The sequence below is a fragment of the Neltuma alba genome, unplaced genomic scaffold (assembly GCF_004799145.2).
Source record: "Neltuma alba isolate B1F8T4 unplaced genomic scaffold, ASM479914v2 tig00010572_pilon, whole genome shotgun sequence".
Classification (NCBI taxonomy): domain Eukaryota; kingdom Viridiplantae; phylum Streptophyta; class Magnoliopsida; order Fabales; family Fabaceae; genus Neltuma; species Neltuma alba.
This window is the reverse complement of record NW_021635437.1, coordinates 34,307-54,458: the sequence shown is the minus strand read 5'-3', so window position 1 is coordinate 54,458 and position 20,152 is coordinate 34,307. Positions and strand designations below refer to the sequence as shown.

Sequence of the window (20,152 nt, the reverse complement as noted above, 5' to 3'; positions counted from 1 at the left end):
AAATGGTTTGATGGTGTGTAGACACATTAATATGATGATTTGATCATTAAACGTTGTTTCTAATCTCGAAACAATTAAATAATGAAGATGCTTGACAAGGGTCTTGGAAGAAATGCATTAAGTATCTCAAGGCTTTAATGGGTTAAATTGATGAAGTAGAATAAAGAAATCAGGCCTATTCATTCCCGTTGTTTCGGTCAAATGACTATGAAAGCAATATCTTTGAAATTGAAAAAAAAAAAAAATCCAGACTTAGTGGAAAGTAGGCTGTGGGAAACATCCGGGAAAGGAAAAAGAAAATATTTTAGTTCATTTTGAATATATGTGATAAGATTTAACTTGAAACTTATTCTAGGTTGTATGGCCTCAAGTTCTCTGCTAATAAGGTTATAGAGAATATAATTTCTTAATGATATATGAATTATTCGTTTGAATATTTTTGTAGATGGTTGTGGATGATACATGGTAGATATATCATTATACATCTGTTTAAAGAAATAAATGGTAACTGGAAAACTAATGTGAACTTTGCCAGTTAGTTTATGCTTTTGAATATTACATCATTGGCTCAAGGTATAAAAAGTATGCTTCTAGATGCCTAAATGATGATTAAGTCAATGTTTTTCAAGCTTGAATTTGCGAGTTATTGTTTACATGATATATTACTTAAAGTGAAGCCAAATAATACATGAGAATTTATGATTTGTGCTTCTAGATTCTAAACCATTATAAACAACGTATAAGTTGGGTGTAGAGACTCTTAAATGATGGTTTAATACTTTATTTAAGGGCTGAAGTTTTCCGAGGTTGTTAAATGACTTGTAAAGTGAATGATGGCGCGTAGAAGTTAATAATAATGTTGTAAAAGGCATAACCATAAGATTAAAGGATGTTATAGAGATTATAAATATCCATATGTTAAGTGGATACAGGTATGTGCTCATTGTTTAGCTATGAATATGTGAATGTTATTTGAACAATATTATTGAAAGTTAAAAGAAGTGATGTTTAAAAAGTTGTTGATGCTCCTTAGTGTTGAATAATCAATTTTGATGGTTCTTGATGTTAAATGAGGTCTTCAATGCTTGACACATATGTATTTGCTGCTGTGATGTTTGGGAAACGGATGCATGATGTGTGTTTGTTTACAATAATTAAATTTATGACTTTTGTTTCTTGTTTTTGATCAACTATGGTTCCAATGGATTCAGAAGTTAAGCAAAACCTAAGAAAAGGAGAGGTTTTAGATACCCTTGAAAATATAGAGATTAAATATAGGAGTTTTTGTATAAGATGACTAACCACATTAAGATAGGGAAGCATGCCTAAGTGTGGGGTTATAGAGAGAATTAGTTAGTTATGGGTTAATCATTACCCTCATTTTAACTTACGTTATATATGTACTTGTAATGTTAGGATTTAATTGGTGTTTTACCCTACTAAGAAGAAACTCATAGCAAGGTAGCCGTACAAGAGAGCAAACAAAAGATAACTTTATTTTGCATGTTTTGTTTGGGTTGCATGTCTGTTTGTCATAATACTTGAGAATATGTAAATTGCCTTACTAGTTATTGTCATGGCCATGTGCATGCATTTTGCTGTCCAGTATATGAGCATTTAACAGTTGATCAGTTAGTAGCTGTATAGTTACTTAGTTATTCAGATTATGTAGTTAAGCATATGCTCAGTTATCCAATTATGCATATGATCAGTAATCAGTTAACTAGTTAGCAGCTGCTCAGTTATATAATTCAGTTCATCAGTTATGTAGTTGTTCAATTATTCAATTATGTGCAATGGTTATATGAGATTCAGTTAAATGATAGCGAATATGCCTCAATTAATTATTTTGTTCAGTTTAATTATTTTGTAAGGTGTTGTTCTTTGTGACTTCTTTTGCATGCTTCATTTTATGCCATGCATAATATAGGAAATATGATTACTGCCACTACCATTCTTTGAATTTTACCCATCTCCTCTGTGTAACCATAGGGCCTAGTCGATCCAAAGGGAAAGAAAAGTTGGTGGGAGCATAGCTAAGATAGAAGAGAAGAAGAATTTAGTTATTTAGTTAATTAGTTAATCAATATGAAAATTTAATACATTACATGTGTACATTCCCTTTCGTGATATTTTATGTGTTTCTATTTTTTTTCACCCTATTTGAGAAGCATGTAATCTATACTGTTATGCTTGTATATACATCCACAAGGAGGAGTACTTGAGGGTGGTTCTAGTACAGCTAAAAGTTTGGTATATATGTATAGGTAATGATATTATATGTGTGATGATGTGAGTGATATAGTTATTTCCTATGTAAATTGTATTTCCAAAGTTCTAGAATGTGTATCTTATAAGTTACGATTTATTAAGCTGGAAGGGAAAAGTAGAGTTATTGAAAGTAAGATTAGTCCAGCTCTAAATAAATATTGCTAACAGGCAGTTTGAGAGTGAATTTGGGTCTTATTTTATAACATAAAACTGTTAGAAAAATGAAGTTATAAGTTTAGATTCAAAGCTACATAAAAAATTTTAAAAATTTCACCTTTTATGAGTAAATTAAAGTTGTAATCGCTGCTAACAAAACTACTGTCATTTAGGCTGTTAGAGTTGGGTGTTACAGGAGTCACTAATAATCCGTTTTAGGATGTGACTTGGTGGAAGAATTGTTATATACTCTTCTTGTTTTATTTATAAAGTAGAGAGAGAAATATTTTTTTGTTCTATTTATAGAAAACTAAGAGAAATTTTTTTGTATGGATGTATAATTTTACCTTTTATTTATTATTTTATTGACTTTATTTATATAGAGCATAATATATATTAAATAGAAATAAAATTGAAATGTTATTGAATTTTAAATGAAAGTTAATTTCATGTAAAACATATTAGAAGTAATTTATAAATAAAACTAAAAGAATATATTGATATTGGGATCTAACTATTAGTCGATAACTGATCAAAGTTTGGTTGGTTAAAAGGTTTGGTCTAAATTTTGGCAAAAAAAAAAAAAAAAAAGGTTTGGTCTAAATGATATTTCGGTCTATTGGGGACGCAAGGAAAAAGAAAAGAAAAAAAGCTGAAAATTACTAAATATTAAATAAATAATGTTAACAAAATTTATTTATATTTACAAATCCAGTGTTTTCAATATAAAATAAAATATTGTTTTGATTTGAGATTTGGTGATTTTTATTTTTTTTTTATCATTTTCAAAAAAAAAAAGTGGTCCTGTAACATTTATCCATATATCAAATTTGAAGGACTTAATTGGTATTAAAATTTTTGAAGGAAAATTATTTTTACTTTTGAGGGACTTCTTTGTAACTTTTCTTCCATCGCTAATGTTCATGATTTATATTTAAAAATTAAAATTTTTTGGCCAAAATATTAAAAAATAATGAAATTATAAGTTTTAAAAATAGAAACCACGTCATGGGTAAATATTTGAGTAAACTCTGATGACTTTCCAGCATCATGTGATGTGATGGCGTAATATCTTAATTATTATTAGCTAGAAAATTCGTACAATCATTAGGAGACCGAAGAGCTAGTCAACACATTTTTGGTGAAAGCACAATGAAATTACGAAGCTTTTGTTTTCTTTCCGTTTAACTATGGGCTGCTGAATGCTAATGTATAATGTTGGTGTCTTTATCTAGTTTTGAAATTTCCTAGTCTTCCCCTAATTTATCGACTTCCGCCACATTAAAGTGTGCGCGGGGGTCACACAAACTTCCAGAAATTGCATCGTCATCCCTTCTGACAAATTGCTATTGCATCCTTCAACAATTTGAAGATTGAGTAAATGCAAATAAGAAAACAACAAGAGAAGTCACGTGGCTGTCGTATGCTGCCAGTTGCTTTTTCTTTATAATTTTTTTTGCAAAAATTAATCTTCTTCTCATCCTTATAGTTTTCATACGTTTATAACTCAATTTTTATATTTTGATTTGGTATAACTTAGTTCTTATAATTTTGATTTGATTGTAACTCAATCTCTAAAATTTGACTCGTTACAACTCGATTTTTATACTTTTACTCATTTTATAATTTAATCTTTATGTTTTTGAAAAATAAAATTATCTATTTAATAAAAAGAAGGATTAACTTATAAAATGTTAAAAGTATAAAGATTGAGTTGTAACAAGTCAAACTTTAAGAATTGAGCTATAATCGAATAAAAATTATAGGGACTGAGTTACATCAAACTAAAGTATAAGAAATCAAAGTACAAGCCTTAAATTACAGATAAGTAAAACTTATAGGGACCAAAAGATTAATTTTTTCTAATTTTTTTCCCGAAATTCTTATTCCTCCTCCGTCCTTTTTCAAACTCCAATCAGTACCCCTTCCTTTGGTCAATGTCCTCCAAATACGCCATTTACGGGCCAAACATGACCTCTTCTTTCTTCTTCATCTTCGTTCTCTCCACTTCCAAACATATGATTCCTTCCGGTCCATCTTAACAAAAGATGCTTCAACCTAATAATCTCCTTATTCCTTCAATCACCTTCATCTTTTGGTCATCGTGGACGCTTATTAACGGCGCCGTTTCGGAGCCACAGGCCAATCTTCTAAGCACAGGCTGCTCTCCATCTATTGACCAATTCGTTGTGACCAACTTCTCCATCTTCACTGAAAACGTCAACAGAACGTTCCGACACATCAGAGAGCAGATTTCGAATAACAGTAAGCACTTTGCGACGGCGCAGCGAGCCAGCGTAGAAAACTCCGTTTTCGCTCTTTTTCAGTGCAGAAACTACATCTCCATTGATGACTGTGTTGTCTGCTTCGACGCCGCCGCCAAACAAGTCCGCAAATGCGCTGCCGGAACACAAGGTGGCCGCGCCGTCTACGACGGCTGCTTCCTCAGGTACAACTGGTTCACAAGCTCTTCTCTTCTTCTTCAATTCTTTTTTATTTTTCTTCCAGCCGCTAAGTTTGAAGTCTGACCTTTTGATTTTAGTTGTCTAATCTTTTCGCTTATGGAGGGTGCCCTTTTCTTTTCTGAATGGTATATGTCATAGAGATAATGCATTAAATTAACTGCTAGCATTATTATAGTGTTGACATTGATTAATTAAGCTGTAGCAATAAAGACCAACCGAAAAAAAAACCTAACAATTGTTAAAGTGGCAGGATTCGCTTGGGATATCACGTGTCAGTAGAGGGGTCCAGTCACGGACCTTGTTGAAGAGTTCAGACCAAGGGGAAAATAAACACTGGCTAATTTTTATGAAATGTTTGATGCCATAATTAATATATATATGTGTGTGGATATATTAATTTAAAAATAAAATAGATAACCATATATTTGTAAATTTTGATTATATTTAAGTTGTATTTCTATTTCAATCAAAACTTTTGAAATTTATGTATATAAAAAAAAAAGTTTATGCTAAATAATAACTCCTTTGTCTGTAAGGAAAAAAGAGGGAGAAAAACATATAGCTGTCACACTTCCTTAGATATTGTAATTCATTCCATAAGTTTAAGTTATTACTTGTTAATCTATTATTCTATTATTGTTATTGATATTCAGTAAAATATTTTTAAGAAATTAGTTGTCATCATTGTCTTAGTTATTATTGTCATCTGATGAGTTAAAGTTATTCATCACTGAAGTATGACAAAATTATTTTGCGGGTACCTATATTTTTTTTCTTAATTTTTAATTTAGTGCATTTTTTTAATTAAATTTTTTTAATTTTGCTCTGTTAACAAAGCAAAGCTAAGGGCATTTCGATTTCTCGTTTTCTCATATTTCAAATGAGGGGCATGTTGGTGATATCATTATAAAATTTAATCTTAGACTAGTCTGTAGATAGTTAATTGGCAACTAGGATTTGCATATTTGGGGAGTAATAAAAAATGTATATCTTGCACTATAATAAGTTAATAGGTGCATTTTGAGACGGCTTAATTATGTATTGATATGCACAGAACAAAACTCATATTGAGCAAGGAAAAATGATACGATCTATCCTTTTGTGTATTGATCAGGTACGAGACCAAGGCTTTCTTTGACCAAACAACGGAGGATTTTAATGCCGCATCATGTGGAAATCAAACTGTAGCAGAATCCTCTACATTATTTACCTCACTTGTGCAAAAAGTGCTACGGAATCTCCAAACAACAACACCCAAAAAGCAAGGATTTGTCATGGCGACAAAAGTACATTTGCCTGCGAATAATAATGGTACATCAACTATTTATGCCTTTGCTCAATGTACTCAAACAATCACACAGAGAGGGTGCAACGATTGCTTGAAGGCTTGTTATAGTAATATGCAGATTTGTCTTCCCAATTTGGATGGTAAGGCTTTTGCTGATGGGTGCTTCATGAGATACTCCACCACTTCCTTCTTTCCTGATAACTACCAGACGATTGATATCACCCCCATGGAGAAACAAGGTATAGTTCATTATTGAATCAAGGATGACGTACAATTTAGGGAAAATCGTTATGAAACACCAAAAAAGGAATGGAATCACCAAAAATTTAGTGCATGAACATTATTGTCAATTTCTGTATCAAAACTTGTCATTACATATTACTCATCTGTTCTAAGACTTTTTAATGATTATATTCCTTCCTTGTGACCTCATAGTGATTTTCCTGTCAATTTAAGACAAATTTTATTGCAGCATGACAATTTGATTAGCTTTATGTTATTATAAAAACTATTACTATGACTTATTTGAAAATGATTTCTCTTGTTATGTCTTGTAGGTCCAAGCAATAAGAGGGCCATAATTGTTGGTGGAGTCGTTGGAGGTGTAGTTCTTGTTTTGATCCTCCTTATATTATTTTTCTGTATTGTACGGCGAAAATGCACCAAGAGAGTTTATAGAGGTAAACAACTTGAAAATTTCCCGGTTTCTACCTTTTTTTCCTAACAAAAGGAAATAAGTTACATACTTTCATCACATACTTTCATCCCCATGATGGGATATAATTAGGTTCTTCAATATGAAGAGAATTTGATAAAATACACTACTTAACAGGCGACATAATGAGAGCAGCTAAGTTGAAAGGCCTTGTAAGATATAGTTATAAGGACTTGAAGTTTGCAACTGAGAATTTTAGTGAAGAAAATAAACTAGGAGAAGGAGGATTTGGTGCAGTATATAAGGTAACTTTGTTTATATGTGTGTGTGTGTGTGTGTGTGTGTGTGTGTATCATGTTTTAAAGGACAAAAGCAAAACTTCTTATAACAATTTCTTGATTGAAATTCTAAATCATCATGAATAGGGCACTCTAAGAGATGGGAAAGAAGTTGCAGTCAAAAAGTTAACTTTACGAAACTCCAGGAAAATGGAAGAAGGTTTCGAGAGTGAAGTAATGCTCATAAGTGATGCTCATCATCCCAATCTTGTTCAACTTTTAGGATGGTGTAGCAGCGGCCTTATCAGAATTCTTGTTTATGAGTACATGAAAAACAACAGCCTTGACAAATTCTTATTTGGTATGTGGCATCAACTTGAATACACACACAGTTCTTTAATTAAACATTAGTAATGTTTTTCAATAACATTACAACATGTTTTCTCAACTTAAAAATATTGATTCTATAAACAAGACCTTAGTCATGCATTATAACTTTAACATTATGAGGTTCTTTTAGTTTATTCTTTCTTTTCCCCCAACGTCTCAATGTTTGTGGCCTTGGGAAACAGGTGAAAAGAAAGGTTTTCTCAACTGGAAGCAGCGATGTGACATAATTTTAGGAATAGCAAGCGGTTTGACTTATCTTCATGAGCAATTCCGAGTTCGTATTATACATAGAGATATAAAGACTAACAATATTCTCTTAGACAATGATCTACAACCTAGGGTTGCTGATTTTGGATTGGCAAGGCTTTTACCTGAGGATAGATCTCATCTTAGCACAAAATTTGCTGGAACCTTGTAAGTCAAGCTATAAAATTCTTTATTTTTCTTAACTTCTATTACATTACATATGGATTATCTACCAAATTGATAATGAAATATATACATAAGTCATTAACCAAAAAATACACGCGCAAGTCGTGAGAACACTCCCGTTACACCTATAAATAGTTCTAGCCTTCCAAATTTTGTCCTTACATGCCATATGCATGCTTCAAGAAAGAAATTAGCTTTGCCAAATACATGATCCAATTTTACATTGTCCATCAGTGTTTAAGACTTCGTTAAATTGTAATTTTCTATTTGCACTATTACTTTAATCAATTACATCAAATCAATACTAAATATAATATATTTTTTCAGAGGATACACAGCACCAGAGTATGCAATTCATGGTCAATTATCAGAGAAGGCTGATATTTATAGTTATGGTATTGTAATCCTTGAAATCATTAGTGGTCAAAGAAGCAAAGCATTAAAGGATGATGGGGATACTGAAGATGATTTCCTCCTTCCAAAAGTGAGAAATATATGATTATTTGAAAAGGCATTATTTTTTAGAAATTTCATATGTGTGTGTGTGTGTCACTTTTTGAACAACTCAAGTTAACTCTTCTGGCCACAAGCTAATGTTTTTAATCTTGTTTGTTAGGCTTGGAAACTATATGAAAAAGGCATGCACTTAGAGTTGGTGGACAATACCTTAGACCCTAATGAGTATGATGCAGATGAAGTGAAGAAAATCATTGAGATTGGTTTGCTTTGCACTCAAGCATTTGCTGACTTAAGGCCAACGATGTCTGAAGTAATTGGTTTGCTCCAAAGTAGTGACCTGTTAGAGAATATAACGCCCTCTATGCCTCTCTTGATCGTAACTGATTAGGGGTGCATTAAGAACACCTCTAACATCAAATGCTGTTGTGTTCATATACATACTATCAGCAAGACAATTGAATTTTACAGGAATGTGCAGTTATGGGTGACTTTGCGTTTTGAACCCAAAATGGGGGGAAAATATGATAAAAGTTTTTGCTTTGCAGAATAATTAAATGAGCAACCATTAACAACATGAGATTACAAGTGAAATTGAACTGCCACCTTTCACTTATATGATAAAGTTGAAGAAGGGGTAAAGAAACAAATCATTATTATTCATTCTATTCTTTAACTTGTGTTTGTAATTTGTGCATCAATTCTAGACATTATATGTGAATTGATTATCAGTGTACAATTTAATTTGATAAAAACTACATTAATCTCTCTCAAAACTTAGTTAAATTATGTTTGATATATTTTTATATTAAAGTGACATTAAGATTGCTCAAGTTAAGATTGCTCAAGTTTTATTTTCCAATAAAGTTTGTCTTTTTTGTAATAGAAAACCAATTTTTTTAAAAAGATTAATTATTTTTCTTTTGCGATCATGTTTGGAATAAAACTTAATTACGTGTATGCCATAACCCATTTTCTTGCATTGTTTTTGTGCCACCGAAGCCCACAATTTTCATTTATCCAATGGGGCCAAATAAAAATGAGAAAGCCCACTTCAAAGCAAGCGTAATGATAATTAAATGAGCCCATTGAAGCCCACAGTTTTCATTTGGATCACTTCGATACAACTCATTTCTGAACACTTGTAAGAAAACAATTAAAATTTGAGTAACGTGGACAATTTCTCTTTTTTCTTTTTAAAATTTCCCTCAATTAAATAATACGACTACCCTTCTTTTAAATAACAATACTTAGGTCAAGTCTCTTATGTGTACTATGTTGAGTTCTTCACTCACATATAGCCATGTGCTTTTTTTTTTTAAATATTAGAATTTAATATAATTTAATCATAAATTATTATTATGAAAAAAAAAACATGATCATATGTGATTAGAGAACTTGATATAACAGATATAAGTATTTTGACCTAAGTGTTTGATTTTTTAAATATTACTGTCATTACTAAGTGCGTCTTATAGGCAATTTTGATTGGAGTATTTTAGGAAAAATAATTTAATTATACTCACAACTCCGAACAAAAACTTATATTCAGTAACAAAACATATTTAAAATCTGAGAACAAATGGAATGCTTATGTAACGCATAAAAAAATTGGAATGTTTATGTAGAACCTATCAATATAGGTCCTACACAAATCCAATCCCACTCCATTTTTATCGCTCACCACATTAACAAAACAAGTCTAGCTTTATCAATATAGGTTTAAAACTCATGGAAAGTATTAATCAAATTTTAATATTTAATAAAAATTTTGCACGTAATTTAAATTTTATTATAGTTTGTACAATTCAGTGGAAATTATTTCTTTAACACATAAAATTGTGATTGGAGTTTTATTATAGAATTAAAAAAGAATATCATAAATTTTGTTTTAAACGTATACAATTATAATCAAAGTCGAATAATTATTGTCATAGATGACGGCTTGGAAAGCTACATGGGAACCAATGTAGACATAACCTTTTAGAATCCTATCTAGTGGGATTGACCCATGTCATATAATATAGGGCTGCTATATATCCTGAAACAAATTTATTTTTATTATACATATGCACATGTAAAATTAATATTAAGTAAGGATTTTTTTTGTTATAACTCATGAATTACAAGAGCCTGACTAATAAAAAACTTTATTTTACTGAAAAAAACAGAACATTATGCTGTGGTTCATGACAATTAGTTAATTCCAATTTCCAAACGCTGATTTCCTGCACAAATTCAATGGATTGATCATGATCAAAACTTTTGTTGCCTTATTATTACAAGGGCATATTTCCCAATCCCTTTTTTTATCCAAAGTTGTTCAATTACTACGATTTAATAGAACTGCTTTCAGTTTATGCACGTCTACTTATATTAATCTTCTTCTTCTTCTTCTTCTTCTTCTTCTTATTATTATTATTATTATTATATATGCATATGGGTATCTCAAACATGTCACTAGGGAAAGAAATTAATGAATATCGTCTGAATTCAAAACTAATCAATATATTTTTCCTAGCCTTATTGTAAGAAGGCTGATTTTTTTTAATATTAATTGTAAAATTACATGGAATATTTAAACAGCCTAAAGCTGTTGGCAGTTACATTAGTTTCAAATACCAGCAGGCATAATGATGACTTTGAAAACAGTAGTCAAACAACGTAACTTTCAAATTCCGATGACCTTTTTGACCAACAAATTTGACCAAAAAAAAAAAAGACCAACAAATTAAATATATGCCTATGGCCTAGAAAGCAAGATCTTGCACGCAATAATGTGAGTCCTCATTTCTAACTTTTTCTGGTATGCCAATGAATACTGGTTAGGTCCGTAAATATGTTTCTATTTGATAAAACTTTCCAAATTTGTTTGTATTGAAAAACAACGTCTTTACATTTATACATCATTCTCACTTTTTCCCTCGTTTATCTCTTTTCAATAAAAATTAAATAAAGATAAAATTAAAAAAACAGCTTGTGGCTAGCATTTTTTCCCCCTGCAACTAATTTATAATAGGGACCCTAATGGTAATCTATACTTAAGGTATTTTGGGTAATATTAAGAATAATCAATGTATTTATCTTGAAAATATATCCACTAAAATAAACAAATTACTTAATTACGTACTCCTCCGGTCCTTATTATAAGACCCCATTTGACTTTTTATTTGGTCCTAATTATAAGACCCCAATCCATTTTGTCTCTTATATTTATGCATTTTTTTCCAAGATAATCCTTTTAATAATGATAGTTTTAGCCAATATACTTAATTAGCAAGGATATTTTAGGAATGACAACACTTATTTATTATAAATAACCAACTTAACTTACTTCCTTAATCTCCTCAAATAAGTCAATTGGGTCTTATAATTAGGACCGGAGGAGTATTAAATTGGTTCTTACCCTGTAAAGAGAGTCAATTTTATTTAAGAAACAGTATTTTGGAAAGACTGAACTGTGAGAGTTAATTAGTTAAAAATTTATTATATAAAAATAAAAAAGGGGGTACACAATAATAAATAAAAGCAGTTTATCAATAAGAATTGTTTCAATTAGTAAGGAGTTCAAACATAATCTACAAAGTTGAGTTTAAATTTCACTACTAATATGAGGATTTTGTTGGTAAACAATTTGTAAGTACTCACCTTCAATTGTATTTTTCTATGCTTATAACCCTCTCAAATGGAGTTATACAAACCCTAAATTATTTGAAAATAAATAATAAAAAAATAATACAAATTTCAGATAGATCTATTATAGTTTAGGATTTCGGAGGTTTTGTATATATATGATATAGAATTCAGGCCCTCATGGGATTTTGCACAGTTCAACCTAAAATAAAATATTTTTTATATTATTTATAAATAATCTCTTTTTATGATTTCTGTTTTGGAAAAATCTCTTTTAATATTTGTTTTATATTATAAAAAATGGTCAATGTGCACACTGAGATAACATTTTCTTTTGCTGCATGTGAATGCTTCTTGGACGGTAGTAGTAGGATACACAAAAACGAAAGTTGCAACTTGCAATCATCTTTATCCTGTTTCCAAGTCCAGAGATTCGCTGTCGGCGAATACTGCTCATATAAAATATTAAGAAATTTAAAATAATAGATACACCAAATAATAATTTTGGTTACTAGACACATAGCAAAAAATAATTCAAGGTGTTGGATTCATCAAAGTATAATTTAGAATATTAAATGTACCGTAAAATACTTTGAGATATTAGATTTATGTCAAAAGATACTTCAGATTGTTGGATGTATACTTTTAATCCTAAATATCATAATGATCTATAAATATGTGAAATTTATGTTCATATCAAACTTATGACAAATGATACTTATAAATGGTGTGATTTATTATATATGCAGCCAGCCACTTAATTATGTTGCTAAATTATTACTATATTTTTACCTAATAAAACATGTAAGAGAATAAGAGATTAAAAGTTAGAATATAGGAAAAACATTTTTCTAACCAAAAAGAGACATTAAAGTCTGAAAACTTTGGTCATAAAAGGAAACTCCTCCACTGCTTCTTTCTTCATCTTCATTCTCTGCACACAGAGCAAACCAGTCTCGACAAAAGATGCTTCAACGTCCTAATAATCTCCTTCCCTTGTTTACCTTTTTCATATTCCTCTCATTCTGGGACCTTAACGGCGTCGTTTCGGATCCGCAGACCAATCTTGTGAGCAGATTCTGCAACCCCTACGATGGATTGCTCGTCTCCAACATCTCCATCTTCGATGAAAACCTAAACGCAACGTTGAGAGACATCAGAAAGCAGATTACTGAACAAAACAAGCACTTCGCTACGGCGCAGGAAGCCAATGGAGGAAACCCCACTGCCACACTTTTTCAGTGCAGAAACTATCTCTCCGTCGCTGACGACTGTGTCGCCTGCTTTGATGTCGCCGCCGTGAGAATTCACAGTTGCGCTGCTGGGTCCCCCGGTGGTTTCGTCGTCTATGATGGGTGCTTCCTCAGGTACAACTAGCTAAGCAACAAGTTCAATTTTTTTCTTTTTATGAATAGTAGTTTAATTATATAATTAATTGCGTTTAGACTATTATATATTACTACTAGTTTGGTTGTTACTAATATCTCAATGAACTTATGGAAAGTCAAGTTATGAGCACTAGTCAAGTAGCTCTGCACGTACATGTAATCAAAGCATCAAATAAAATATACAAAGGACAGTATTATAATTATGATACAATAATGCATGTAAATATCCATAATCTTTCGCAAGTAAACAACTAGGTTTTAATTTAATAGCATGCTAATAATTTCCTACAACCACCAAAGTTGGATGGTCGTTATGATTTATTTAATTGCAATACCTATATATATAGCCTCTAATTGAGAGTTCTATATTGTAGCTTTATGCTGATTAATTTTTCTTGTTTATCTAGATCTAACTAAGTTAATTAGGACTGTAATGAGAATTATTTTTTTTATTTCTCTCTAATATACTCTGTTGAAATATTTATTTTTTAAAAATATATATAAATCTATAATTAACCGTTATGTATAAAATAACTAACTTCACAATTTGCGGGGGTCTTATCCGCTAAATAAAATTATACTTCACTTACATATTCATAATTAATATATAGTATCTTTAATAGCATATGCTTTTTTACCATGATTATATTTTGACGTGGATAATATATACAATGTTAATTAGAAGCAGTCAATGTTAATTTATAACCCACAAGCATTAGCTCCAAGGGAAGGAGCTTTAGGTGCTTAAATAATATAAGGTCTTAAGTTTGAGCTAGTGTGAAAGTAGAAAAAGCCTATGAGTTTGCTACTCTCAATTATTGGACTTTGTAATGCTCAGATATGATTTACTAATAGTGAATAACGGATAACTGCACAAACTAATTAAGTTAATTTATAGCAAAAATCAATCAAAATGCGATTCAAAACCATAAAAGCATCATCCCATAATTAGCTTAATTTATAATACAAGTCTAGCTAAATGATACATAGAGAGAGGATGCTTACTGCTTTGTGGGTGTATTAAGGTATGATGCGAGCAACGCTTTCTTTGGTGAGACAACGCCGTCAATCAACAGTGTAAGATGTGCTGGGAATCAGACTGCTGATGGAGAAGCCACTGCATTTGACTCAACAGCTCAACAAGTCCTAACCAATCTCCAAACCAGAACACCCACAACCACTGGTTTCTCTGCAGCCACAAAGATGCAAGTTCCCGCTAATAATAATAATAAAGCTCCAACTATTTATGCTTTTGCTCAATGTATTGAAACCATCACTCAGAATCAGTGCCTCAGTTGCTTGAATGCTGCGTATAGAAATTTGCAGACTTGTTTTCCCAATTCGGATGGTAAGGCTTTTGCTAATGGCTGTTTCATGAGATACTCCACCACATCCTTCTTTCCTGATAACCAGACCTTTCACATTGTACCCTTGATCAAACATGGTACAGTCCCTTCCTCAAATCATTGACAATTTGCTTTGCTTATGTGTAATTCTGAATCCCTCAAGTAATATATTAGGTCTTATTTCTGTGCCTGATTCGACGTGGATATATATATATATATATATATATAGCTGCACATAAAGATTGGCTCATTTGAAAGTGAGTTCTCTATATATGTTTTGTGTCTTGCAGGTTCAAATAATAAGAAGGGGGCCATTATAGGTGTAATTGTTGGAGGAGTAGCTTTTGTTTTGATCCTCCTTGCACTATTAGCTTGGATTAAACGCCCAAAAAGGCCTGAGAGATCAGTTCCTAGAGGTGAGCATCTTGGAAAGTCTTGTATAATTTTGTAATGATTTATTATCGTGATGCTTTGGTCGCATTTAATTTTCACTTTTAAAAAAGCTGGACTTTAGTTCATCTCTATGAAGAAAGGAATTCCTAACTGCTTTTTCTTAATTTATGAAGACACTTAACTTGACTAATGTTTCCCTTGACAGGGGACCTATCTGGAGTAAGTAAGTTGAAAGGCCCAATGAATTTTAGTTATAACGAGTTGAAATTTGCTACTAAAAATTTCAGTGCCGAAAATAAACTTGGGGAAGGAGGATTTGGAGCTGTATATAAGGTAACTATATATTTTGATTTTCAATATTTTGATCTAGATTGTGTTCCAATGCAAGGACGTTCCAAGGGAGTACTCTCATATAGGGCTGTAAATAAGTAAAATTTCTAATAATAACGCTTTCAGTATTGACATTCTTAATCCTCATATAAATAGGGCACTTTGAAGAATGGGAAAATAGTTGCTGTAAAGAAATTAACTTTACGCCAGTCTAAGAAGGTGGAGGAAGAATTTGAAAGTGAAGTGAAGCTTATAAACAATGTTCATCATCGAAATCTTATTCGGCTTCTTGGGTGTTGCAGTCAAGGCAATGAGAGAATTCTTATTTATGAATATATGAAAAACACCAGTCTTGACAAATTCTTATTTGGTATATTTTATCAGCCAACAAAGCTTATATATAGTTCTTTAATCTTTAGCTATTGAATTCCTTTATAAACTTATATATAAATGCTATTCTTCTCCTTCAACCTTTGTGTGAATTTGTGAAATAGGTAAAAACAGAGGTTCTCTTAATTGGAAGCAGCGGTATGATATAATTTTAGGAACAGCAAGGGGTTTGGCTTATCTACATGAAGAATTTCATGTTCGTATCATACATAGAGATATAAAAACCAATAATATTCTCTTAGATGATGATCTCCAACCAAGAATTGCTGATTTTGGTTTAGCAAGGCTTCTACCTGAGGAGAAAACTCATCTTAGCACAAAATTTGCAGGAACATTGTAAGTCAAAATATAAACTGCATTTTTGTGATATTCTAATAAGAATTCATATTGATAACACACATGATGCACCACCTTATGTTGTACATGTCTATTTCATATTCAAAATATAAGCTATCAATTACAACAAATATTTATATGCTTTTCAGAGGATACACGGCCCCAGAATATGCAATCCATGGTCAATTATCAGAAAAGGCTGATATTTATAGCTATGGCGTTGTAGTCTTAGAAGTTATGAGTGGTGAACGAAGCAATGAATTGAATTTTGAAGGCGAATTCCTCATTCGAAAAGTAAGAAAATTTCTCTGATTAATTAAAAAATGGCAGTTTCACCGGAGAAAGTTTGAATGCATTGACTGTTTTAACCACACAATGTTTTTCTATGTCTTGTTTTCCATTCTTATTGCTTTTCCGTTTAATTCACTTGATAGGCTTGGAAGCTATATGAGAGAGGCATACACATAGAGTTGGTGGATGATACCTTGGATCCTAGTGATTATAATGCAGAAGAAGTGAAGAAAATCATAGAAATTGGTCTACTTTGCACCCAAGCATCTGCAGAATTAAGGCCATCAATGTCTGAAGTAATTGTTTTGCTCCAAGGCAATGACTTATTAGAGAATATGATGAAACCCACCATGCCTATCTTGATTGAAACTTAATTGTATGGGTCCCTGTGACCCATCTCTACCATTACTGCTTCCCTCGTCAATCGCCAAGCCCATCACTTTTTTAGCAGACTATTGTATTTCCAAGAATCTGTGGCTAAGCGTGATATTTCTACCCTTACCCAATTGTCAACAAAGATTTCAAGCAAGAAAACACATATATACATACATGCATGTGTGCGCCCCCCACCATTAGGCTAAGCCAACCCCATGAAGCTATATGATCCTTGACAGCACATAGAAAACAGTAACTGGGAAATATACCAAAAAATGAAAAAAAAAATAATTGGGAAAATTCAGAATTAATTCATCATTGGATTTGAAAAAAAATTACTGTCAATTTCATTCACTGACATGGTCCTTTTTAGTGCATTTCTCTGCACTACGTTTTCGTTGTAATTTTGAGTTTTTTAGATTAAATTTTAACGCTACAAATTAATGTCCATTTAAAAACTAGTGCATTTTTACGATGTCAAAAGCTACCGAAATTTCATTTAAGTTATTCCCACACAGTGATGACATGTAGGTTGAAGAAATGTATTGTACGAGTTAAAAGCTGATAGAATTAATAAGGGGTTGACTCATAATCTACAATATTAGGAGTTTAAATCTTAATGTGAGGGTCTTGCTGATATATGATTTGTTAATACATTATAAACGTTTTTTGAGACTGGAGGCATGCCTTGATTTTGGTAACCTCTGGAACTCAACTCACCGGAACTTACTTGTATTAAAAAAAATGTATTTTATGCTAACCAAGAACTCACAAGAAATTTTATTTTAAAAAAAGTATTCACGAGAAATTTATATTGTCTATAGGCTATGCTTATATTTCCAGTTGTCCGCCGGACGTATTTCATTCTATTAATGGGACACTCGCATCTGTAATTCACTAATCCCAACGTAGAGAGTGAACCATAATTTCTTTGTTTTTTTTATATAAAAAAATTTGGATGAATTGGCTATGAGAACTTATTAGAACCAGGGCACACAGGACCCAGATTTCCTTGGTGGAGCATTATTTCTTTTTCTTTCGCTAAACACAGTTATTTTCTTTTATTGGAAAGTGGTGCATTATACTTGGTTTGTAACTTCCAAAAATGAAGCCCAAAAGAGTCGCCAATGCAATGGGGCCGGAAAGAGCCCAACGTCAAAACAAACCAAGGATCCGAGTAATGACTAATGAGGATTGGAAGAGCCCATTAATCATGGTTGCTCTTCCAACGTATCACTATCAATTGCAAAATGAAATATTTTATTATAGAACTCCTTTTTTTTTTTTTTCAGATTACACGTCTAAAAGTGTTTCTTTTCATCAATCATCAAAATACTTTCATTTTATTAAAATATATTACTTATGAGGAAGCAAATTACAAGCCAACATCCAAGAATGAGATTACAAGCAAGCTAACGTAAAAATCACATTCATTTACAAATCTTGTAAATATTAGAGGTTGACTTGTAAATAGTGTATGAAAAAGACTTATAAATAGTCATGATATTTAAATATCAAAATTTTATTAAACTATTATATCAAAACGATAATAATATATTTTTTGAATTACTCGCTAATGCTGCCATCAATGATGGTGATTTGAGGATCAGAGACGTCGGCACCTGATCAAAGTTGCCTAAAAGAGTTGGTCAATATAGTACTTTGGTCTTCTTCTTTTTTCTTGGGAAAATAACAATAAAAGACCCTTGAAATAGTAAAACAGCAAAATGACACCTGAATAAAGAAAATTGCGCGGACAAACCAAGTCCTGAATTGCAATTATCAAATCAAACTCAAAAGACCAAAAAAAAAAAAAAAACTTCTTTCCTTCTTCTCTTCTGATTCCTCTCCCTCTCATATTCTTTCTCTTTCTACCCCCGCCCTCTGTTCTTGCGTCACCACACCAACTCTTCTCCCTCCTCCTCCACTTCTTCTATTTCACGGCGACGGCTACAACAAGGATTGAAGCACTCATAGTGGCAAACTCAAGATCTTCTCCCATGGCTTGTTCAGTGAAGGTGAACTCTGGATCTCTACCTTCAACGTGTTACAGACCCTTCGAGTTCTCAAGCTTCCATGGCCTATGATTTATGTTCACCATCAACAACAATTTCAATTTTGATTTCCATTTCATTTCCAAGAGGTTGAAAAAACCAAGTGGAGGGAATGAAAACCGTGGAAGGTTCGATGAGTTCTTATTCAATTCATTTGCATCTTCTTCATCTAGGAAGATGACTGTTAGTTCTTATACTAGACAAAGAGAGACAGATGATACTCATTTTGCTTTTTTTTTTTTCTTTTAATACTAATTCACCTCTTTCTCTTCTCCATGCTAGAGAAGAAACAAGCTGATGATGATCAATGATAGATACTTGGTATTGTACCGAGACTTTTGGGTTTTTTTTTATATTTGAATTGGTTTGTTGTAGAGAGAAAGTTTTGGTGATGGTGCTGATTTTAATCAAGTTGTAAACAGTCTATGATAGATTTTTAGTTTGGGTTCTTGAGATTGACAAATGATGTGCTTATTAAATGAAGAATTTTACTCATTTTTACGCTTTGTTTAGACAGCTGGTTTATCAGTTGAGTAATGCATATGACAAGTTTTGATAAACAATTCATAGAAATTTAAGTTTTTGTGTTAAAATAATAGAATTTTCACAATTCTTTGACGAATGACAAGTTTAGTAAGGTCAATGAAAAGTTCAGTAACGCATATAACAATTTCTGATAAACAATTCATAAGAATTTAAGTTTCTATATTAAAATGACAGAATTTTCACAATTTCTTAGCAAATAACAAGTTTAGTAAGATCAATGACAAATTCAATAATGTATATGTTAAGTTCTGAAAAGCGATTCATACAAATTTAAGTTTCTGTATTAAAATGACATAATTTTAATAATTTCTTGGTGAATGACAAATTTAGTAATGATATGACAAGTTCTAATAAGTAATTCATAGGAACTTAAGCTTCTGTATTAAAATGACAGAATTTTCACAATTCCTTGGCAAACAACAAGTTTAGTAAGGTCAATGACAAGTTCAGTAACACATATGACAAGTTATGATAAACAATTCATAAAAATTAAGTTTTATGTTAAAATGACAAAATTCCCACAATTTCTTGGCGAATGACAAGTTTAGTAAGGTCAATAACAAGTTTAGTAATACATATGACAAATTTTAATAAGCAATTCATAGGAATTTAAGTTTCTATGTTAAAATAATAGAATTTCCATAATTTCTTGGCGAATAACAAGTTTAGTAAGACGAAT

General features: G+C 31.5%; 2 protein-coding genes across 2 annotated transcripts in view; both read left to right on the top strand.

Annotated features, from left to right (window-relative positions):
• LOC114757160 (cysteine-rich receptor-like protein kinase 2) overlaps positions 1 to 8,936 on the top strand; it is a 49,858-nt gene extending 40,922 nt beyond the window's left edge. Inside the window, exons 5-8 of the mRNA XM_028946159.1 lie at positions 7,261 to 7,474; positions 7,686 to 7,917; positions 8,263 to 8,419; positions 8,552 to 8,936. Of these exons, the coding sequence (XP_028801992.1) occupies positions 7,261 to 7,474; positions 7,686 to 7,917; positions 8,263 to 8,419; positions 8,552 to 8,782 (834 nt within the window). The 3' untranslated portion in view covers positions 8,783 to 8,936. The remainder of the gene's footprint in view (positions 1 to 7,260; positions 7,475 to 7,685; positions 7,918 to 8,262; positions 8,420 to 8,551) is intronic.
• The window catches only part of LOC114757165 (cysteine-rich receptor-like protein kinase 3), a 90,558-nt gene extending 73,512 nt beyond the window's left edge, over positions 1 to 17,046 (top strand). The window contains exons 5-8 of the mRNA XM_028946167.1: positions 15,638 to 15,851; positions 15,976 to 16,207; positions 16,357 to 16,501; positions 16,642 to 17,046. Of these exons, the coding sequence (XP_028802000.1) occupies positions 15,638 to 15,851; positions 15,976 to 16,207; positions 16,357 to 16,501; positions 16,642 to 16,872 (822 nt within the window). The 3' untranslated portion in view covers positions 16,873 to 17,046. The remainder of the gene's footprint in view (positions 1 to 15,637; positions 15,852 to 15,975; positions 16,208 to 16,356; positions 16,502 to 16,641) is intronic.
• Positions 17,047 to 20,152: the final 3,106 nt, after the last annotated feature.